Source organism: Rousettus aegyptiacus, unplaced genomic scaffold, assembly GCF_014176215.1.
Source record: "Rousettus aegyptiacus isolate mRouAeg1 unplaced genomic scaffold, mRouAeg1.p scaffold_m13_p_2, whole genome shotgun sequence".
Lineage (NCBI taxonomy): Eukaryota > Metazoa > Chordata > Mammalia > Chiroptera > Pteropodidae > Rousettus > Rousettus aegyptiacus.
In genome coordinates, this window is record NW_023416295.1 from 161,458,057 (window position 1) to 161,482,689 (window position 24,633).

Consider the following 24,633-nt stretch of genomic DNA (forward strand, 5'->3'; position numbering starts at 1 on the left):
ACCATTGCAAATATAGGTGAAGCTTCACACACTCACCTGCTGCTCACCTCTTGCTGTGTCCTTAACAGGCCACTGACCTGTACCAGTAAATGGCCAAGGGGTTGGGGACCCCTGTTCTAGGAGTTTTAGAGTTTTGAGTCTTAGATTCAAGTCTTTAATCCAGTTTGAGTTGGTTTTCATGTGTGATATTAGATAGAGTTTTAGTTTTATTCTTTTGAGTGTGGATATGGTTTTCCCAACACCATTTTTTGAAGACACTTTTCCCCCCATTGTACAGTCTTGGCTCCTTTGTCAAAAATTAATTGATCGTATACGCACTGGTTTATTTCTGGGCTCTCAATTCTGTTTTCTTGATCTGTATGTTTGTTTTTATGCCAATATCATACTATAGATACTATAGCTTTGTAATACAGTTTGAAACCAAGAATTTGCAATGCCTCCAGCTCTGTCCTTTCTCAAGATTCCTTTTGCTACTCAGGATCTATGTATTCTATGGCGTATAAAATTCTATGTGAATTTTAGGATTGTTTTTCTATCTGAAAAATGCCATTGAGATTTTGACAGGGATCGCAATGACATGGCTTTGGGTAGTATAGACATTTGAACAGTATTAATTCATCCAGTCCATGAACGTGGAATATCTTTTCATTTATTTGTATCTTCAGTTTCTTTCATCAGCGTTTTATGGTTTCCATTGTGCAGATTTTCTACCTCCTTGGTTAAAATTTATTTTTAAATATTGTTTTAAATACTATTATAAATTAGATTGTTTTCTTAATTTCTCTTTCTGATAGTTCATTGTTAGTGTATAGAAATATGACTGATTTTTGCATATTGATTTTGTATCCTACATTTTTTACTGAATTTGCTTTAGTTCTAACAGTCTTTTTCTGGAGTCTTTAGGGTTTTCTGTGTATAATATCATGTCATGTAAACAGACAGTTTTACTTACTCCTTTCTGATATAGATTTTTTTTTTCTTGCCTAATTGCTCTGGCTAAGACTTTTAGCACCAATGTTGAATAAATGTGTCTTGTTTCTGGTCTTAGAGGAAATGCTTTCAGCTTTTCACCATTGAGTATATTAACTGAGGACTTATCATATATGGCCTTTATTATGGTGAGGTAAGTTCCAGTTTGTTAATCACAAAAAATGTCGAATTTTGTCAGATGATTTTCTGCATCTATTAAGATCATATATTTTTTATTCTTAATTTTGTTAATGTGTATCATATATTTATTTGCAAATAAATATATATGATACACATCCTTGTATCCTAGGACAAAATCCCATTTGACCATGGTGTATACTCATTTTAAAGTACTGTTGAATTCAGTTTGCTAATATTTTGTTGAGAATTTTTGCATCTATGTTTACCACAGATAATGCCCTGTAATTTTCCTTTCCCGTAGTGTCCTTGTTTGGTTTTGATATCAGGGTAATGCTGGCCCTAAAAAATGAGCTTGGAAGTGTTCCCTGCTCTTCAATTTTTTTAAAAGAATTTGAGAAGGAATGATATTAATTCTTCTTTAAATGTTAGGAGAATTCACCAGTGAAGCTATCTGGTTGTGAACTTCTGTTCGTTGGGAGGTTTTTGAATATTGATTTTATCTCCTTACTAGAAATTGGTCTGTTCAAATATTCTGTTTCTTTATAATTTAGTCCCGATAGCTTGTATGTTTCTAAGAATTTATTCATTTCTTGTGGATTATCTAATTTGCTGATATATAACTGTTCATAGTAGTTTCTTAGGATTCTTAGTATTTTCATGTTATCACCTGTAGTATCTTTTTCATTTCTGATTTTATTTAGTCTTCTCTTTCTTCTTAGTCTAGGTAAAGGTGTTTCCATTTTGTTTATCTTTTCAAAAAGCAGCTCTTAGTTTCATTGATATTTTTATTGTCTTTATACTTTCTGTTTCATTTATTTTCGCTCTGATCTGTTATTTTCTTCCTTCTGCTAATTTTGGGCTTTTAAAATTTTCCTTCAATAAGCGTTCTGTCCTTTTCTCTCTGATCTCCTTCCGAGACGCCTAGATTGTACGTGTTGGTCCTGTCGATGGTGTTTCATATGTCCCTTAAGCTGGCTTTGTTCTTTTTCTGTTATTCTTCTTGCCCCTCAAACTGAGAAAATTCCACCACTACCTTGTTTCCCAGTTCACTGATTGTTTTTCCCCTTGACCTAATGTGCCGTGAACCCTCTCTACTGAATTTTCAGTTTAGTTATTGTATTCTTCAGCTCTGTGAATCCTGTTTGATACTTTTAAATATTTTCTGTTTCTTCGTTGAAATGATCTGTTTGTGCATCGCTATCTTGACCTCAGTGAACATCTTTATGACAGTTATTTTTAACTCTATATCAGATAAACGTCTTATCTGTTTCATTAAGATCGATTTCTGGGGATTTATCTTGTTCTTTTGTCTGGAACATATTCTCTTGCTTTTTTATTTTCCTTCACTCTCTGTGTTGCTCCTTTCATCCTCTCCCAGTCTTGACAAATTGACCTTGTGTAGGAGATGAACCTTGTCAATCAAGGAGGTGAATCTGGGCCAAGTGCCTCACTGTCTCTGAAATTTTTGTGATTGTTTAAGCTACTGGCTTTGTTCTTAGTGGCTCCCAGTCCTTTGGGGTGTGCCAAGACTTGTTACTGTCTCAAGGGGGAGGATTGCAGTCAGCACCTAGGCGAAGGCTGATAGGAAGTCAGACTCTTAGGCAGCATCTGGGAAAGTATGTAGTTAAGTCCCTTACAAATAGAATCTAGGAGATGAGCATTTTTGCCTGTTCCTTTTGCACTGATCCTGAATGTATCACCACAGAGTGCATGGGTGTGTGTGTATGCGTGTGTGTGTGTGTGAGCGTGTGAGTGAGCAAGCAAGCATGTGCTCTTGTAGCCATTAAAAAACTGTTTTTGTTTGCTATTGGAGTTAAGTGCCATCAGGACCCATCCCTTAGATGGCAGCCATAAAAATGGGAGTGCTAAATGTGTGGACAAGCTCCTTCTAGGGAGGTACTAGTAACTTGGTTTTATTGTTGGAGTGAGCCAGAGGGAGAAGGTCAGGGGAGTGCCCAAAGACTCTTGGGGCTCCAGAGAGGAGAATAATCACTACTAGATACATGCTAGTTAGAAGTCAGACCCTCAGGCAGCAATTTATAAAATGCACTGTCAATCTCCTTTCAGGAAAAGCATGGTGGATGGGTGTTTTTGGCTGCTCGCTCTCTCTGCAGAGCCCTTAGGGATAGCTAACAACTACTACTTTGTTTGCTATGGTCCTGTGGGTCTTATGGATGCAGTCACGTTGGCCTTCAGAGTTAGGTATTTTGGGGGCCTTTCCTTTGGGTGGGAGCCTTAAAAATTGGGGCACTAGATGTGTGGTACAAACTCTTCACTCTGGGAGTTGGGGGTTCCCTCCTGATTTCATGGCACTGTGCCAGGGATGGGGTTTATGGCGTGAGTATGTCTCAGCCTTTACTCCTCAGAGGATTCAGCTAGTCGCGTGGATTCTCAGAGGGAATTGCTCCCTGCGTAGTTCCACATTCGATGCATCCGTGGAAGGAAGGAATTTTAAGAGCCTCCAACGTCACCGTCTTAGTCCCTCCCTTTCCAACCCTGTTTCTTAATCAGCCTGTTTTTCCCTACACGCATTTGCCCGTATTATGCTATAGACTCAAAGCTCTCCTAAAGCTGTTTTTAGGTAGGCTCAGTTTCCATTTCCACCAATGAACCAATGAAACCAGTTACTTAACTTCCCTAATCCCTAAGTTCCCTTATCCTAAAGTGGTATTGATAATATCTACCTCGTAGTGTAGAGCATTTATCTCCTGATGTGCAATAATGAACATATTGTTATAATACTAATACCGAAAATAATAAAAAGAACTAGCATTTACTGGGTGTGTACTCCACTCCAGGCACTGCTATATATATTAACTTATATAATCTTTAAAACAGCCATATGAGTTATGCTACTATTATTCACACAGTTAAGTCAAGTTGTCCAAAGTTTCACAGCTGAAAAGGGGTAGAATCAATCAATATACATCACCCTAGATAGATGGATTGGAGAGGCTGTGCTCTTAATGATTAATCTCATTCTCAGTAATAACTTTGCTGACTCCTAATCTAAGAGGAAGATTTCCAATTGCAGCAAGTGTTTAATGCCAGCGATTTGGGGATCAGGAGGCACTCAGAGGGATGTATTTCCAAACAGTATTAATGCCATGTTTGTTTTCAACTCACCCATTATTTTCTATGGGAACTGATCTTGCCATCACCCCACATTTACTGAATAAGGTACTTGGAAATTGTGATTCACTAAGGCTTACATAAGTGTATTGCCATGAAAGTGGTGTGTGCCCTCTTCTAGCCATTTGAATCGATAATATGTTGAAATATAACTTTAGGGACAGGCTTTCAGAACTGTAACAATGATGACAAACATATTTTAAAAGATCATATGGAATGAAAATATGTGAATGCATGCTTCACTTTGACCCATCTCAAATTCTTTGCTAAATATTTTTGCAAAGTAGGAGATATTTTAAACGAATGTTTATTTGGGGAAATGGAGTACACACACACACACACGCGCGCGCGCGCACACACACACACATACATATAAGGCATTTCAAATGGACTTTAAAATGTAACAGTTGTCTGCCAGAGGGATTTTCATTAATTATTAACTGTATCTAAAATTTCATTCACTTAGCACTGAAATTAGTCAAGATCAATTTTATAGCTCAAATTACATAAATAATCTTCATCATTCCTTTGAAATAAGCATTGTCAATTCGATTAAAAAATGACATTTCAAATTCTATGTAATTTCATCTTATTTTGTTCCTATTTTTCAAACATTTGTTAAACCAAGTGTACATAGAAGCATTTTGTATGGCTAAAAATATAATTGCACCATTATTATCACAGAGCCGTAATCAGCCAATAATAGTGGGTTGTATTCTGGAGTTAGTTTTGATACAGTTTTAGACTTCTCTGAATTAACATTTGTTTTATGGTCAGATAATTATTGGCGAATATTGAAATTCATGCAGGGCCAGCTTCTTCATCTCTCTCCTTCGCTTGCCCCTTAGTGTGTCGCTTTGGGTATCCTGGAGGTCATGCCGACTCCGAGGAAGACCCATCATCAATGGCCTTCGCCTGGAACAGGCTGATGGTCCAGGAGTTTAGAATCATCCTTAAGAATATTGATCAGAGTAAGGAGAAATAGGGACCTGAAATAGTGTTCTGTCGCTATGCTAACAAATGACCACACTCTCGGTGGCTTATAATGGCACAAATTTATTTTCTTAAAGTTCTACAAATTAGAAGTCCAACGCAGGTCCCACTGGACTAAAATAAAATTGTTAGCTCTCCTTCTGTAGGCTCAAGGAGAGGAGTCTGTTGCCTTGCCTTTTCCAGCTTCTGGCGCTGCTGTATTCCTTTTCTCATGGCCCCTTCCCTGAGCTGAGAACGTAGTGTCTCTCTCTGACCCCAGCCACAAAGGTTCTCTGCTTTTCAAGACACACGTGATTAGATTGGATCTCCCTGGGTAACCCAGGATAATCTCCCCCATCTCGAAGTCCTTAATCACACCTGCAATGTCCCTTTCACCATGCAGGGTAACATATTCACAGGTCCCAGAGACTAGTTCTTGGACATCTTTGGGAAGCTGTCATTCTATCTGTTGCGGGACCTGAATTCAGTGTATTGGCTTCACTGTCTGCACTTCCTGTGCTCATTGCCCTACCTTCTCGCTTATCAGCCTGTTGTGTTTGGGCATCCACTTCTGTCTCAGTTCACTATAAACCTCGCTCTTCTCATTTCTTAACTTCTTCAATCTCCCTTAGCATACAGTCATCTTAACTCCCTTCTCCTGCTGAGAGCAGTATGGCTGTGTAGGTTAGCCGGGCTGGCTAGATTCCAAAACTGGCTGTCACACTTATGTGTGACCTTTGGCAAGCTACTCACTATTTTCTCATCTATAAAATGAGGATAAAGAATGTGTATCTAAGGCGGAGAGCCAGAGGAGAGTGAGAGCAATTAGGGAGATCACTTTATAAACTATATAAATGTCTAACCAATATACTGTATACTCGAAACTAATAATAAAATTTTTTTTGAAAAAGGTGTACTACCCTGTATGACTGATGTGACGATTAAATGAGTTAATATAGTTAACACTCATAGAATAGTGTAAACCTTTAACAAATGCCGATTGTGTTGTTGCTGTTATATCGGTCATTCTTCTAAACCATTCCTTCAAGATTTTATCTGTGCTCTTTTCTCCAGAAATGCAGCCTCTCTCAGAGCTTCAGCATCAATCTCTAGGCAAAAAACTCCAGCCACAAACATTTCCGAATTCTACATCTCTGCTGCTGACATTGCTGGGTGAACACTTTATTTGGCTGTCTCAGGAAAGGCAGAGAACCAGCCTATCCGAAGTTGAACTGAACATCTTTCCTGTCAAAATAGTCCCTTCATATGTTTATTTCTTTTCTATCTTTAGAGTCAAAGCTAATTTGGATTCTTTCCTCTCACCCCTAAACATCAAAAAGGGTATCAAATCCTACAGTATCTACTTTTAATCTTACCTTGACCTATTGCCCCAGCGAAAGGAGAGCAGTCTTGTTAAATGTTTGCTCTGATGATGCCCTCCCCTCACCTCGTTCACCTAACTTCAGTGATTCCTCATGGCCTTCAGATGAAGATTTTGCTTTGGGTGCAGCATTCAAGCCTTTTCAAAAATTCTCTACAAATTTTAAATTCCATATAAAAGTGAGTTGTCATTACCACTACTTTTCATCTAAACAGCCAGAGTTACTGTTTCAGACATCTTGAACATGCTTGAAAATGAACGCCTCTTTCTTTCCTGAATTTGCTCTGTTCTTTTATACTTTCATACCTTATGCCTCTGCTGCCGAGAATGCTCTTTCCCTCCATCTCTCCCTGTTAGAAACTTACTCAGCAGCCCAGGCTTAGTGACAGTCCAGCCACTTCGTGAAGCCTTCTCTGATTGCCTTTTCCCAGACTCTGTATGTCAGGGGTCAGCAAACTACAGCCCATGAGCCAAATCCAGCCCACTATCTGGTTTTATAAGTAAAATTTTATTGGAACTCAGCCACACTCATTCATTTATGCCTTGTCTTTGGCTGCTTTTGGTCCAATGTGGTGGAGCTGAGTAATTGCAGTGGAGATCATATGGCGCGCAGAGCCAAGAAGGATTTACTCTCTTGCTCTTTATAGGAAAAAAAAACCAAAACCCATTCTCTCTTTGGAGCTATGTAGTCTGTACTTCACCTGCCCTGTGGACCTTGCAACCTGTTAGTTTCTTTTGCATAGCTTTTTCACTCCCAGCAATATATCCCTCTTGCAGATGCAGACTGAGTCTGCCTTTATCATCCTCGTTTCTGTCGTTAGCCTAGAGTAGGGCTCAGGAGTTATCAGTGAAAATAAATTAGTCTGTAAAAAAATTCCTTTTAACTAAATTTTACTCATTTGCCTAAACTCAGAGTACTGTTTCCTTTAGGGGTTAGCGCTTAGCATTTGATGTTATTAGTAGCCAGCCGTTTTGTGTTACATTTCTAGAAGCATTTTATTGATTTTCAAGATAAGTTGCGAAGTCGAGCCCAGAGATCTTAGGAATAATGTTCTTATGCTATTTAAGTGGCTCACTTGGTGAGATCTTTTAATAAATGGTTCCCCTGAAGTTTAGGATTTTACTATATACTTTTTCACTACGTGTTGTCATCATAGCAAGTAGATACCTAGTTTGTCCTTAGGTAGTCGTGTTGCCTTTCCACAGCTGTGAGTACGTGGAGTGTGATAACATTTGACCATGCTACTCTCTCATGAAAAAGGCCAAATAGTTAAATCTGTGTTAGGAAAACCAGAGATGCCTCACTGGTTTCTTAAGGAGAGAACAAATGACCTTGACTTTTCTTTCTTTTTTTAAACCCAGGAGGTATTGATGTCCTCCTGCAGATTGCATCAGATGCCCTTGCTTTTTGCTGTGTTAGTGTGGGGGGAATGCCTTCTCTGTCAGACTGTGAGCTCCAGGAATGATGGGCTCTGTCCTTCAATCTCTGACTCCTCAGTGCTTAGGACAGAGAAAGCTCTTAACAATCGTTTGTTAAATGAACCAGTCGATAAACAGTTGCAGATCTCAAAGAGAGTTTTTCCCAGGGTATTAATTTTAGACCAAATACTTGTAATTGCCTACTTCCATCTTGTTTACATCCTTTAATATCACCTACGACAATATTCTGCTGTCATATGATAAGTTTTATATCTGTGTGTGTGTGTGCGCGCGTGCGCGCGCGCACGCCTGTGAATGGGGGACGGAGAGGGGTGGGTGTATTTTGTGCCTAAGTCCACAAACCCTAAGACACCTAAGATTTCCTGAGATGTCAAGAAATCCATAGTCGTTCTCTTTTTATTTGAGTAAGAATGAAAGATTTAGGATAAGCTGAATATCACAGGAAGAGGTAAAGTTAGATTAGTCTTCAAAGTAGTGAAGAAAATTAGATAACCCTAAATGACACAAGATGAGAAAGTCTTGAGGAATAAAAGTAAAGGAGAACAAACACGAAGTTTCTGCATGTCTTCTAAGAAAGTTTTCAGTGATGTCTTTCATTCGCAATGATGTAGAACCACTAACTGTTAAAACGGAAAGAGATAGCCTTCTAAGACTCTAATAACCAGGTTCAGAGAGGAACATAATTCCAGCAAATGAACAGGTTTTAATAAAAGGGCTTCTTACGTTGCAAAGGAGTGAGTAAGTTAAGAACATTTTTAAGAGATAGTGAAGCACTCGACATCTAGCAACAGTGGGGAGTCTTTCCGGTGTGTAAAGAGACGAGGGAGCCTTAGAAAAGGGGCCACCTAACAGGAGTAGACCTTGCCGAGGGCCCTAACGCAAGGAGGCAGCAGGGAAGGAGTAGCTCAACCTCTCTTCCCACTCTCCAGCTCCTGCTGGTGCCTCCCACTGGCTGAGGCCGTCTGGAAGCCTGTGAGGGAGCCCAGGTAATAGTCTGTAGGATTCAGCTTCCAAGGGCACAGAGGGTGGAGAAGGGTAGAGAATGGACTGGAGGTTAGTGGGGGCCAACAAAACATCACTAGCATGGAGGCCATCTCCAGCCTTTCCGAGGCCCAGGGTGGGAAAATGAAAGCCTTGGAAATCCATCTCATTCAGCTTGGACACTCACTGGTTCCGTATCCTCATAGATCAGTTTTCAAATGACAAAGGCAGTCAATAAGCAAAAAAGGAAGAATACATGGGCATTTCCCTATTTTAAAATTCACTGTTCACCAATATGTTTGCTACGTGGCATTCTGAAATGTGAGTGGACCATAATTTATTTAACTATTTCCCTATTAAAAGGTATTTCTCTAGTTTTGAATATCACTATTAATAATAATGATCACAGTTATAATGTCATTATTATGATCAGGATACTCAGTATCATTTATTGTTTATCATATGTCAAGCACTATGCTATGTGAACACACTTTTAGTCCCTATCACAAATCTTCAAACTATTAATTTAAATTCCCACTTTATAAAGGAAAAAAAAAATGAGGCATAACTCAAAAGTCAACCGTAACTCACCAAAAGCCCCACAGCTACTACCAGATAAAGCCACAATGTGCACCAATACCCATTTAACAGGAAAGCCATCTTTCTGTTGTTTTCCTGTGTTACACAATCTTGTGAGTGGACATCTTCGTACATAAGTCTTATTATGTCTCATCATTTCCTTGGGATAACTTCCTAGGAGTGGAATTACGGGTCTGAGGATATCATCCTATTTTAAAGTAGTAAGGAATAACATTTAGTTGCAATTTGAAATGTATTACATATCTGTAGAAAGAAACATTCTTACTTGGGCATGAACTTTTAACAGTTTTGCCTAATTGTAAATGGTGAGGTAGCAACTTCTGAGAGCCTGTCTCACCTTCTCCTCACCAACAGTGAGTAGCATCATTTTCTGAGTCTTAAATCACTCTTTATGAAGGAGGGGAAAAAAAAATCTCACATGGGTAATTTTTCATAGAGGATGTTAACTGATGGGCTGGTGAGAGAGGGGAAGGGAGAGAGGAAAGAGCTAAGCTGGTCAAGACTTTCTTGTTTTCCTGCTTCCATCCATGCCTGCATGCTTCAGAGGACTCAGCTCTCTTCCCAGCCACTAAACATTCTCCAAACAAAATCCATGCAACAAAGGAGCAGGGTTTGAGAGGATTTGCGTTGATGTCCTATTCTCCTGCTGTGTCCCCTCCTCCCCCCTGTTCTGTTCTAGAAGTACTTATATTAGTGCCAGCTATGAGACATATAAGACATAGTCTTTAGTTTGGGGGACAGATAGGCAGACAATTACAATGTAAGTGGATAAGCTTTGATATTGGTATGTACCAGGTGCTAACTGAGTATCGCCAATGGACATTTCAGCTTAGGGTAGTGGGGGTGGGTGGCTGGGTAGGAGGTTGGGGGTAATAGGATTTTTTCAAAAGGGTAATAAATAAGTGGATTCTAGAAGGTGTGTTGAATTTGGGCTCTGAAGGAGGACATTTCAGGCAAGGAAAAGGGTGTTTTATTTGTGAACTCACCACTTATGACCAAACTGTAACCACTAGTACTGTTTCGTTTCACCTCATGAAGACTATTACTGGGGCTGTTTGTCATTTCTCTTCTGGGTACCAAAAGCCTCAAATCTCAGTGGGTCACAGTCTAAAACATTTGCCTTTTTTATTTAGGGGTCTTTGGGCAGCTGGTATTTGACCAGTCTTGGCCTGGGTGAGTGGGGCATAGCTCAGGGCTGCAGGTTAGGTTTGAATCTGTTTCCTGTGTCTCATTTTGGGCCCATGGCTACTTGGGATATGTTCTTTTAATGGCAATGACAGAAACGCCAGAGGCCAAGCCAAGCATGCAAGCACATTTCACATCTTTGCTTTCGTCATATCCATTATCCACTAGCATTTCTTTGCCCAAAGCTAGTCCAAAATCAGTGGAACAGGGAATATACTTCTCTTTACTAGTAAGTCCCGATGGGTCGCATGGTAGAGAGAAGGTGTGAAGAGCTAGGGACAGTAATCCATTCTGGTTTCCTGAAATGAAGTCCCCTTCTAATAGAATTCTAGCAAGGAGACAAAAGGAAATGAAATCAGTCCCAGCTGCAGGAGAGACACGTTAAAAAAACAAAGGCTATGAAGAATCTAGAGGTGGATTTGAAGGAAAGAAAATCTGGTAATTTATCTCCAGCACTTTATTTGAACTCAAGTCATGCTGGTTAAACATTCTTAGAGGCTCTTATCCTTTCTGATTCTGTAAATCTGGGTAATATTACATCTAGTCGTTGGCATTTTCAGTCTCTTTTTAAAGCGCTTGAATGTCAATGTGGCTTTAGACAGACAGCTGTCACAAAATTACTAATAACAGTGACATGGAAGGAAGTTCTTCCTGGTTTTGATGTGTTGGTGGTATCAGCTGTGTGCGACTCGCCGATGCCAATCCGTCAAAGAGCCTGTCATAATGCAGGGGCACCAAGCAGAAGAAGGCATGGCACCACGGAGGAGGGTCGGGCTGTAGCACATCCTCTTGTCGGGCTGCTGAGACAGCAGTGCTCCAGCATCAGGCCTCCAGAGGGGTCCCGTGTGGATTTCATCTCGGCATCTGTGACTGCAGAGTGCACCCACGCTCAGTTACCCAGCTTTTCTGAGATTCCAAGCTCCTCAGGATATGTTTGCTTTGGGACCAGCCGAGCTCACCTGACTGAGGTGGTACAAATTCTGTCTCCTCTCATGGAGATATTACCTTAGCTAATGACAAGTGGCGTGCACCCTTTGGTATGTGCCTTTCTCTGTGTTTGGTTCTTTTTTTTCCCTAGGATATTGGGAGGGGAGCAGTATATTTTGTAAACATTTCATAAAATTTTTTTTTTTTTGAGCCAAATAAGAGAGGATGTTAGAAAAGCTCCAGAAAGATTAAGAAAATAAAATCCAGGCCTAAGAGTAGCCAGGAGAATTTTCACTTCTATCCTCTTGAGTGTCCTGGGGAGAACTGCTGGATTTGTTCTCCACTTCGCAGCTAAAGCTGAGGAAAAGAGAAAACTAGGAATAAATTTCTCATTCCACAGACGGCTTTTTTTCTGAAGTGGGAATAGGTGAGTCTTATTTGTTGCTCATGGCGGTGACATTCAAAACATAGTTTTTCGGTGGTTTGAAAAGTAATTTATCTAAGAAATGACAGGAGAGTGATACAACACATAGACGCTACTGCTGCGAGTTTTAAAACATTGACAGAAGTACAAATGTTCCTGTGGCACTGAGCTCTTCTGAATCACAGGAATGACATTTAGATGAAAGCAAATCACTTTTACACAGGCAAACGTCTATCGCGTGATGCAGCCAGAACTCGTGCACCTTGGGAGCGAGCCAGAAAGAAAGAAGGCCAAAGAATTTTTGTTTTATTGAGCAAAATACTTCCATTTTAGACAGGCTTTCTAAGAACTAAACAAGATATACAAGGAGCTTAAAGGGAATCTGAACTTTGTTTTCTGTTACTGGAATGTTAAAAACGTATTGCGTTTCTGTGGGCACATTGAATTTCTCAGGAGAAAAACGCAGACCAAGTAGGAAAGGTGGGCTTGAAATTTAGGAGATGGAGAAAAGCAGGAGCGACTTGGAGAGATGACCACACAAAGATGACAGCTGGAGATGTGGAGTGTGTAAGATCAATTGGGGGAGAGGATGCAGAGAAAAGGAAGGCCACAGTCAAGACTTTGAGAAATATCCACTGTGGGAGTCTGAAATAGCTCCCCAAAATACATCTATGTCCTCATCCCCAGAACCTGTGAATGTGACCTTATTTGGGAAAAGAATTTGCAGGTGGGATTAAGTTAAGGATTTTGAGATGAAGAAATTATCGCGTATTATCCAGGAGGGCCCTGAATGCCACTGCAAGTGTCCTTTTAAGAGGCAGACAGAGGGAGATTAGACACAACCACCGAGGAGGAGATGATATGACTATGGAGACAGATTGGAGTGACGTGGTCGCAAGGGAAAGACCACCAAGGAATACCGGCTCCATGAGAAGTTGAAAGAGGCAAGGAACAGATTCTAGCCTTAGAGCTTGTGGAGGAAGCACAGATAATAAATGTCCATTTTTGCAAGCCACCAGAGTTGTGGTGATTTGTCACACCCTAGGAAACGGATACCCTCATCTTTGGGAACAAGAGGTTTAAAACAGATGAGCATTGTAATGGTGTTAGATGTTTAAGGGGTGTGAGAATGAAGACGAGGGGAAAGTCATGGATATGATAGAAGGTGGCGATGACAGCCAACTTGTCACCCAAGCAGCTGCTGCATTCCAGGCCCTGCCACAAGAACTTCAGCAGTAGGAATTCTTTCTCATAACTGTATGATGTGCAGGCTGTGATGATCCTCATTTTATAGGCAAGGCAACCAAGGCACAAAAAGATGAAATAACTTGAGATAGGTACAAACAGGTGGTAAATGGTGTCGCCAAGATTCGAACCCAAAAAATCTGACTCCAGCATCCACATTTTAACCACACACTATATTTCCCTCTACTCATCACTAAAGATGTGTGTTTTTCAATGTTCTGACTTCAGATAGTTTTATCTCATAAGATAGATGATAGGTTTCATGGAAAGGTGATTTTAAAAGATATTTTGAAATGGAAAGAAGATTAGTTTTCCATCACCTGGGCTCCATCTTAGCTGAGTGGTAGAGGAAGCTGCCTACTGAAGCTGAGGGAGGCGGCCACGTCAGGCCTCCGGGAGTCCAGGAAAGATGACAATGGTATTTTGAAGCAGGAGACACTGAATTAAATTTTCGTTGCACAGATAAACATGCTCAGTGTTATTTCCTTGACTGGCTCTTGACTCTGTGCTCTGCCTGCGCCCAAAGAGTTCTTGCACCACAGAGCATGCCACGTGCAGGGGGAGAAGAGGCTGAGGGCCAGCTGTCATCCCACATCTCAGTATGGAATGTGCTTTGTTCAGAGCCGAGGAAGGAACCAGAGCAGTGCACAGTATGATCCTGGCCCTTAAAGACTCCTGAGCTAGTTGGAGAAACGGGACATCCGTGTGCTAGCAGGTGAAGGACAGTACAAAGGCAATGTGTGATAATGGTCCACTGTGAGCCTAGAGCCTAGAGTGTTGACGTGGGCTGAAGGAACTGGAAGGGCTTCGAGGCAAAGGTGCCGTTTCACCTGGTTCTTACTGACTCAAGAGTTCGCCAGGTGGTCAGGAACCTGGAGGACATTTCAGCATGGACGGAAAGGTGGGGGTGGCGGAATGACAGCTCTATACGTGTTTGGGTCAAAGGAGTGCTCGCGTACTGTGGAGACTATGCCTCCCACCCTCACCTCAATAGAATATATATACCTTCTAACCCTACTCTGTTGAATTATTCAGAACCACTATAGACTTAAAACAATTAGCCTACGTTCTGCTTTTTAATTCATTAGGCTGCATGGTCTAGTGGAAGAGAACAAGGTTGATTGTAGTTGATCAGTTGTTGTGTGACCTTGGACCAGTAGCTTTACCTCTTGAGCATCAGGTCTCTCATCCGTAAAATGTGGATACCAGTTCTCTGTCTTTTAGTGCTGTGTGAGGCATCGATGGGGTAACGATCGATACCAAAGCATGGTGCCTGGCATTCAGTAAGTAGATGATCGGTGTCGACAATTTTTTTTCTGAAGTAATTAAGAAGAAACAAGATGATGCCATTTATTGGCTGACAACTCATTTCTGAAGATGTGACTTACAAATCTTCTATAAATGTTAATGTTTTCACATGTCTGGAATATATTTTCTATCTTACGTACTATTCATGTATATACCTCTCTCCTCCATGGACTTGGCCTTTGTATGAGGAGAGCTCTGACAGGCAGGCCCTTTATCTGTACCTCTGAGGACTCCTAATTCTTGGGGTACCTGGATGGACTTGTTTACATATTAGGGGTTCATCTCAGATTCCCTTGTCATATATCCATCTTCCTCGTATTCACCTTCCCCTGACTGTACTCATGAATTTTTTACTTTTAATATTTTCCCCATAATCTCCATTATTGTATTTTTTAAAACATGAAATTCAACAGTTTCGAGTACCTATGCCATTTCTTCCCACTGTGTAATTTTTATTCTCATTTCTGTCATTTTGTGTGTGTTTTTTTTTTTTGATGGGAGTTATATAAGAGGTAAAAGTACCACGCCAACTCACAGTTCTGGTCCCTTCAGCCCAACCAGCCTCTGCAAAAATGGGCGAGAAGAATTGTTTTTGGGAGGGTGGTCTGTTTTGTCTTCACAGACCGAGACTGCATGTACTGTGTCTGATGTCGACTTAAAACCTCCCTCCCAGCCCTTTCATCTGTCATCCGAAAACCTTGTCTGCCTTCTCCTGGAAGCTGGATGGGTCTGCAGATGTTTCGTTTCCACCTCTGTGGAAATGTCCATTTTTGAATGCAACAGTGTTCAGTAAAATAATATATGAATATTGATTGGTATCACAATTCTAGCATCACTAGCATCCTTTAATTATTTGAAACATAGTTGCTTATGGTTTCTGGATTTCATGCCAGAAAATAATCTGGCATTTTAGCCATTCTGAACTGACTTCTTCATTATAATGGTGCTATTTCTCATTCCAGGTTTAAGTTTATCTATTCATGGGGCTGAAAAGCATTTGCAAATCCATCAACGGCGAAGTGTGGCAAGCCACCCAGGGTCACGTCGCCTGCCCGTGGTCAGGCATTCCTCACTCCCACCAGGTAGAAGGTCAATAAACATGGAGGCAACCTCTTCTGGAATCACTAACGGGAAAACCAAAGCCTTCCACCCAGGTAATGCATGTGGAAAGTTCAACAAGGACCTGCGTTAGCCATAACCCAAGACAGCCTGCTTTATATTTTTATTATCTACCTGTACCATAACTTCCAGTTAACCTTGCTTTTTAAAAGAGTCTTGTATTTTTTATCCCTCTCTTTATTTCATTCAGTGGTATCACTAAGACTGATAAGAGGAGCAAGAGCTTGATGTATAAGAAAAGGTTAAGGCTGCATTCTATCTACAGTGGTGGAATCTGAATGACTGTACTTGCTCAGTTCAAAAAAGCTTATTGTGTAACAAAACAAAAGAGAGCTTCAGCCATTATCTTGATCATTTGTTCTAGAATAACCCAGGGAAAAACGTCAGGCTGAAAATGCCCACTTTGAAGCCCACTATAATCTGACTTGTCTGTAGCCTTTTACGATTAGGGGAGAAGATTGGAGTCATGTTAAGTTTCAATGTCAAAATGAGTCTATATCTCAGCAGGTCATTCCAACTAAAAAGTTTTATTTGATCAGTTGGATGAGGAGCTTATTTAGATATATACATTCATTCAACACATCTTTCGAGTGCCTGCTGTGTGCCAGGCATTGTTTGAGGTGCTGAAGAAACATCAGTGAAGAAGATAACTTTTCTATCCACCTGACTCATAGAAACATTGAATTGTGAGGGAATTCAGAAGTCATTTAACCTAAGTCTCACCCAATCCTGATTTCTCTGTGTACTGTTCTGGTAGGGGACCAGCCAACCCCAAAAAAGCCAAGCCTCCATCTCTAACCATGTTACACCGTCCTCACTCTCAACTGATAAACTTATTTCCTAACTTCACTGAGAAACCCCAGGGCCATTGGTTTAAATTACTGCAGATCCCTTACTCTCCATCTCCAAATGTATTTCTGTGTATTCTTGTCCTTCCCTCATTTCTTTCAGTTTTTAGATGATGATGGTCCGCCTGGTTTCCTTGAACGAGCCTTCACCTGTGGCCTTGGCTACCCCTCTCTTGATCCTTGCTCGGGAGAATGCGTCCCCTCATTCTCATCTCTTCCCCCTTCCTGACTGTTGGTTCTTTCCCCTCAGTCTCCAAAAAGGATAAGCTTCTCCCATTTCCATTATTTTCATTTGACACTGTATCTGTTTCTCTCCTCTGCCTCTTCTCCCTCCTCTCTTCTAAGCCAAACATCTCAAAGAATTATCTACCCTTGTTTCCTCTTCTTTTTTGCTTCAACCTAACACAGCCTGGTTTCTAGCTACTCTACTCCATTACAGCTGTTCTTGAGGTCCTTCTTGAGCTCCTTTTGTCACAATGTGGTGAGTGTCAGACTCCTATGATGCATCAGGGCGAAGCACCACTTCGTCCCAAAACAACATTCCCTGGCTTCTATGGCAGTCTTCTTTCTCGATTTTCCTCTCTCTTCTTTCACATGTAACTTTCCAGGTTTCCCAGTCTCTAGCATCTCTCTCTTCTTGCCTCCTGTATGGCTCTTTCTTTTACTCCCAATCCAGAATGGTTCATCTCCACCCTGATCTTGTCATTAATCTAGGGTAATGTTCAAGCCCCTCAGCATGTTAAAAACAGATGTGCTTCATGATTTAGCCCCTGTTGCTTCTCATTCTTCATAGGGTTCAACCAGAAAAGCAGAACCAGTAGAAGACATGTACTGGAGATGTAGAAGGACCTGGCTTCCATGATTATGAGGTTCATCTAGGCAAGTCTGAAGCTCTGTGGACCATCAGGAAGGGCAGCCCCGAGCTCTTGGGCATAGCTGAAGCTGCTGTCTATAGGCAGTTTTTCTTCGTCAGGGAGGCCACTGCTCTGCTTTTAAGGATAATCTTCCTTACTTAATTTTGACTGATTATGGCCTTTAACCACATCTACAAGTCCCCTTTGTAGCAATACCTAGATTAATGTTCATTGAGACCTGGGAACTATAGTCTAGCCTAATTGGCACATCAACTAGGCCATTAATCAGACTAATCAGACATCTAATTAGGCTGACTTACTTTTAGCTCTCCAAACACATGATACTGTTTCATGTCTCCCAACTTTTACTCATGCTGCTCTCTCTAAGATGCCCTGCTTTGTTCCATTATCTTTCACATTTTAATATTACCTGTCTACCTCTTCATCATAAGGTCTTCAAGGGCAGGAATTCTGGATTATTGATATTTGTATTTCTAATAAATATTTGTAGGGTAGAACGGAAATGAACTTTCATTAGCTATTTTTCAGACTATTACAAAAGCTTTCTTAAAAATTTTTTTTCTAGGTCTATTGGTGTATCACTGACAAATTATAATAGTTTTCTAATTGTTCTACCTACCTTTCTTTCAACATAGATTTAGGGCCTATTAAATCACCAGGCATTCTTCAGGTACTTGGGATACATCAATGAATGAAACAGACAAAGGTCCCTACCCTCAGAGAGTTCATATACTAGCTGGGGGAGACAGATAATATATAAACATAATAAATAGATAAATTATGTGGTGCTTAAGAAGAAGATAAATATTATGGATAAAAGGAGTAGGGGCATCAGGTGGTAGGATTGCCTGTTGCAATTGTAGATAAGGTGGCCAGAGTAGGCCACATTATGGAGGAGATGTGTTATGACAGACCAAAGGGAGCTGAAAAAACCATGAGGTGGCAAGTTAATTGCAACAGAGGGTTAGCCAGTGGGTGGACAAGCCCTAGGAGAGGATGAGTCTGGTAGTTTTGGGAACAGCACAGAGGCCCCTGAGCCTGGAGTGAGGAGGAAACATTAGCCTAGAGAGTTCGGAGGGATCAGATGGGACAGGGCCTTGTATGTCATTGTAAGGACTTTGAACCCTATGTAACTTACAGAGTTTTGAGCAGAAGAATCTTATGATCTGAGTTATATTTTAACAGGATCACTCTATTTATTGTTTGAGAATAGACTATAGATTGGGTGAGAGAAGTCAGATAGGAGGCCACCATAACAATTTAGTCAAAAGACGATAATAGCTCGGACTAGGAGGTAGGAGTATATGTAGAAGTGATGGTGATAATTTGGATTCTGGAAGTATTTTAAAGTTGGGCCAACAGGATTTCCCAATGGATTAGATATGTATGAGTGAAAGAGAAAAGAGAGCTAAGGATGATTCCAAGGTTTTTGGTCTGGGTAAATTGAATTGGTGTCAGCTGATATGGAGAATGGTGCAGGGGAAACGGATTTGGGGCAGAAATGGAGACAAGATCAGAAGTCTAATTGCGAACATGATAATATTGAGAACTGGCAAAATCATGTAGGTGGTGGGGTAAACATGTCTGGAGTTTGAGAGATTGGTCTGGGAAGAAGATAAAAATTAACTGTTATTCATATATAAATGGTCTTTAAAACAGTGAGATTAAAAGATATGGCAAAAAAGAAGTAAAGATGGAGATGAGAAGATTAAGAGCTGAAATCTGGGGGACTCCATTAGTAAAGGTAAGAGACAACCAGCAGCAGAGAAGACTAAGAAAGAATGGAAAGCAACCAGAAATTACGTGTCTTGGAAGTTAAGTAAAGAAAGGTTATCAAAAAGAGAGGAGTGATTATCTAGGTTAAATGTCGCTGCAAGTCAGGTAAGCCTAAGGATAAGAATTGGCCATTGATTTTAGTAAAGTCAAGATCAGTGGTGATTTTGATGAGCTGTTTTGGTAAAGTGGTAGGGACGAAACCCTGAATAAAGTGGATTTAAGAGAGAATGAAAGGATATGAATTGGATATTGTGACTATAGATGACTTTTTAAATTTTTTTTGAGCAATTCTGCTGCGGAGGAGAGTGAAGAAATAGGGGAGCAGCTGGAGGAGAGAGTAAGGTCAAGAAAGAGTTTCTTTTCAAAATAGGAGGTCTCCAGTAGATCATTCCTGATGTTGAGAGACAGGAGAACAGGTGATATGGGTGTCGGGTTATATAGTTTATCTGTGATAACAGGTGGGAAGGGGGAATATGTGGATGCTGGCAGTGTGATGAGGGGCTAAGAAGTTCCTTTCTCCCTGTGTCAGTTTTATCTGTAATGTGAGAAGCCAGGTCATCAGTGAGAATGAGAAGGGAGCCAGAGAGAGAGAATGAGAGAGGGAGGGAGGGAGAGAGTATGAGAATGAGAATGAATGGGAATCATGATATGATGGATAGGGGATATCTACTTGCCAGCCACATTAAAGGGCCATTTGAGATTTATAGTCATGAAATTAAGGTAAGACTAGTCGCCATAGTTGTGTGTTTTTCTTTAACCCTGTTTAGCCACATGAATGAAGACATAGAATAGATGGGAAGTTAGATTTAGTCAGGGCTGTGAACTTGTCAAAGAACTAGGAAAAGAGAAAGGGACTCACACGTGCACGCGAGGGAATGACTGTAACAATTGATTATGTGATCGAAGCTTGGTAAAGAAGGAGTGAAGCCATTACGTGGGGTGTGGAACAGTACAAAATTGATTGATTGGTTGGAGGTCCCAGAAGGTTTGAAATGGTGTTGGAGGAGGATAATGAGAGAAAGAGATGGAAAGATAAGAGATAGTTGTGAGTGGAAGGTATGGCACTGATCTCATAGGGAAGGAGTGCTGTTATTTGTGATAAAGCAGTCTAGACTAGAGTATGAGATGAGTGACTATAAGATCATTGGAGGAGAGAATTCTCAAAGACTGAGGTGCCAGGGTTTGGGAAGGATCACCTATTTAGATACTGTCAAGAGTTGAATAGTTTTTGGGTGAGTGATAATGAGCCAGGAGTTAATCTCATCAGGAAATGAGGGCGCATGACCTGGAAGTAGCAGGTGAATACAGTAACAAAGGGTAGTGGTAATATACAGATATCAAATCATTAAGTTGTACACCTGAAACCTAATTAACTATTATATGTCATTTATACATCAATAATAAAAAAAAGACTCAGGTAAGATACCTTCTCCTCCTCCAGACCCGTTGGTGTTAGGGCTGTAGGAGAAAAACAGTACATGAAAGAGCCACAGGGAGGCAGTGACCTATGGGAAGGACCAGGCTTTTATTAGAGCAAGAAGATGAAGGGCACAGTCTGAGAAAAGACTGGTGAAGGGAAGAGGATTCTGGAGAGCCCAATGGAAGGGTTTTGGATGTTGGAGAATTGCCTTCAATGGCTCTTTAATTATTTTTCGACACCACCCCAAAGTTCTCCTTCAAAGGAGATGGTTAATATTATCCCTACTCTGCTTAAAAATCTTTTTGACTATCCAAAAGAAAGTGCAACCTTGCGAGCCCTGTACAACTTACCCTCTCCCTATTTTCCCTGGCTTATCTCCTTCTATACTTCATAACTGCCTGTTCTGCCTTAACCATCCACAGTTCTGTACTATTTCTCAAGTAGGCTTTTGCTCTTCAGTTTCTCTGTCATTGCTCAACTTTCTTTTTGGAATACCCCACCCCCTTTGAAATGCCCCTCTCCAAAAAATCTCTAGCCCATCTCATTTCTCAAAATGTAACCCAAGTTCCACTCTCTAGATCCCATGAGAATTGATCTTCTACTTTCTAATACTTCCAAAGGCAGGAACTGTGTTGAATTTATCTTTGTATTCTTCATCTCCCCTGACCCCATGCATTATTCAGAGTACTTACAAAAAATGATTATTTGCTGTTTGTTGAACCTGTTCCACCCATTGGATGTAGGTTTGCATCCTAAAGTTATACAGAGTAAATCGAATTCTTTCAAATGCTGACACTTTAGTTGTTCAAAAACTCATCTTGAGCTATTTTTCACTTGAAACATTTCCTAGTTTCTTTAATGCTATGCTCAGTGACATGGTTTTCAGATTGTTTATCACCCTACTTACTTGGCTTTTAGACACAGGCTTATTTCATGACTGCCTCTTCAAGAATACGGCACCCAGATTGCATAGAATATTCTGTTCATGCAGGACCCAGGCAGAGTAGAGCCAGCCTTTTGTTGAAATCCTATCCTGATAATATAATATAATTTAAAGAAATGTTATTAAGGTATTTTCTAATAGTGTAACCTTATCATGGGATAATTTAGCATATCTCTAGTCACTGCTCTCATCTTAAAAAATATGTCCCTGGGTTTCTCTGTAATTTTATCATAGATTCTTGAATCCCACTTGCATTGGCTATTGATTGGAAATATGAAGCCAATTATTTAGCACAGAATTATAATTATGTAAAATTATATTTAAAAATTGCAATTAGTAACCTGTTTTTTTCCCCCAGCTTTACTGAAGCATAATAGACAATTAGTTGCTCATATTTACACTGTACAAATCAGGTTTTTTTTCAATTATAGTTGGCATACAACAATATATTCATTTCAGTTATACAGCAGAAGAGATATTTAAAACTTGTTCTGCAAGATAGATGTAACTTCAACTTCATCCTTTTTAGTATACTTATACTAATGCATCATAGCTCTGTTGGGAGATTATAGAAGAGCTCTCAAACTGAGTTCCTTATTTATAGTGAGTCATAGATCTTAGAAGCAGCATGGACGTTTTAGTCGTATCGAGGCCTATTAAGTCATCCATCTACTTTTTACGAAGTTAATAATCTCAGTTCTCAAAATGCTTTCTGAAAGCCCACTCACTGGTTATTAAGTATGCAAAGGAAGAGCCAGAGAGTCTTGAGACATTTCGTACCATCAGCCCTGAACAATTTGAGTTCATGTATTTCCCTTCGAGTTTACAAACATCTCTGAGTGCCTGCTGCATACCGACAAATATTTATTTGGAAGATACTTCCTCGGGGCTGGAATGATATAGAACTCTATTACACATGGACCTTAGGGAGCTCACAGTCATGTCCAAAAAGGTGATCCATCAGTGTTCTTTGGTTATAAATAACTGAAACCAATTATTTAATCCAAGCAGAAAAGGAGTTTAGATCTGGATGACATGAAAGGAAAGACTGGAGAACCAGCCTTGGAAAAGGAATAGAAATCAAGAAAAGAATTATTCAACTGCCTGGAGTAATTGAATCTTTAGCATTTAAAAAAAATTTTACATTATTCGGCTCAAGTTTCAAAGACCTGAGAGAGATGTCCTACTGGCCATGCACCTTTGTCTTGGTTGTGTAGAGGGTGATGAGAGAAAGGATGGAGCAGATGGACGTTCCTCCTTCATCTTTTATAATAGGAGGGTAAAACGCCCTTGATTTCTCCTCTCACCCAGGCTGCACACAGTAAAGGAAAGATACTTCCCCTAAACAAAATAGAAGTGATGTTAGAAAAGGGAAATATACATGGAAGAATGTCCACTGCAGGGATCCGTACTTAACCTGCTATAATAGAAGTCAGACTGTATTAAGGGGTGGAACAGAGATATAAATAAAGTTATGGAAATGTTCTTACTGGAGAATATTTAAGAAGGATTCAAAAGGCATGTGATTTACAAATATGACTTTGAAGGTCAACCAGGATATCAGTAGGAAAATGAAGGGATGGCCATCCAGATATAGGAAGATATAATAGAGACAGTACATTATGCTGGTTGTGAATGCGAGCTTCGTTGTTAGATATTTTAAACCCAGATGTGTTGCCTGAAAGCTATACAGACTTGGCCAAACGACCTAATTTCTCTGAAGCTCAGTTTTCTCATCAGCAGTCTTAAGGTATTAATATACCTGTCTCACACTGTTAGGGCTGCCAGATAAAATACAAGATCATGGTTACATTTCAGAAAAACTGTGAGTACTTTTTGGTGTAAATATGTGCCGAATATTGTATGAGGCACACTTATAATAAAAATATTTGTTCTTCATGTGAAATTTAAATTTAACTGGACACCCTGTGTTCTTATGTGTTACATCTAGCAACCCTATTCAGCACTGTTATGACAATTAAACAAATTCATGTAAAATGCTCGGTGCGATCCTTAGCACACAGTAGGTGCTCAGTAATAAATGGTAGTGATCATTTTTGTTGTCACCATCATCACAGACAAAATCCAGAAGCCTGACATCTCTCCTGAATCATTTTCTTGCTCAGTCACTGCACCATATACTAGTTCCGCAGTTAACCCGCGCCAGATACCAGTAAGATGGCTTCTCATTATGCTATACTGATACAGGAGCCACTTACCTCCGTCTCATGTTTGTATGGTTTCTCCTTTCTTCTGATTGTTTCAGATATTTCTCTTGTACATTGATTTCATTTTGACCTTATAATTTAGCCACTCCTAATTAATGAATATTGTTTTCTATTCTCTTTTATAGGCTAACTAAAAATATTAAGTCGCACCAGGCTTGGGACTATAAGGGTAAAGAGCAGAGTAAACAGAAATATTGACTGCAATTTTTGCATTTGAAATTATAAAGCTTAGTGAATATAGCTCAAATTATCTCACTAATGACTAAGCCATATTGAGAATTAGAAGCCTTCTGAAATCTAAAATATTTCTTCTCTTTTCTGCCTTTTTTTTTAAAATCTGTTAGATCCATCATGTAGTCCTAGAGAAATGTCATTAGTCACAGAATATGTCCATTATTCTCTTTTATAGTTTGTAAAATGATTTGTTGATATGTTTATTTTCCCAAGTAATTTAAACCTTTTCTCTGTCTTTTAAACCCTAAGCAGTCCTTTCTCCCTTTATGCATGATTATTTTTTGCTTATATAGATGTGGCATTTAAATTCTGGGACATGTTAATATGGTAGAGAGATGGACATATAATTTTAAAATGTTAAGAGACAATTCAGCAAAACCAGTGAACTAGAATGACGGTAGACTATACTGTCTGTATACAGAAAAATTAAATGTTTGAAAATAATAAAAGTATAGCTGCAATTTATTAAGCACTCTACCATATTT

At 39.9% G+C, this 24,633-nt stretch overlaps 1 protein-coding gene across 8 annotated transcripts in view; it reads left to right on the forward strand.

The window, feature by feature from the left end:
• Nucleotides 1-24,633, forward strand: part of ANO4 (anoctamin 4) — a 322,241-nt gene that overhangs the window by 133,195 nt on the left and 164,413 nt on the right. For all 8 annotated transcript variants that reach the window (XM_036237351.1, XM_036237354.1, XM_036237349.1 and 5 more), the window contains one exon: nucleotides 15,668-15,859. In XM_036237351.1, the coding sequence (XP_036093244.1) occupies nucleotides 15,805-15,859 (55 nt within the window). In that variant the 5' untranslated portion in view covers nucleotides 15,668-15,804. The remainder of the gene's footprint in view (nucleotides 1-15,667; nucleotides 15,860-24,633) is intronic.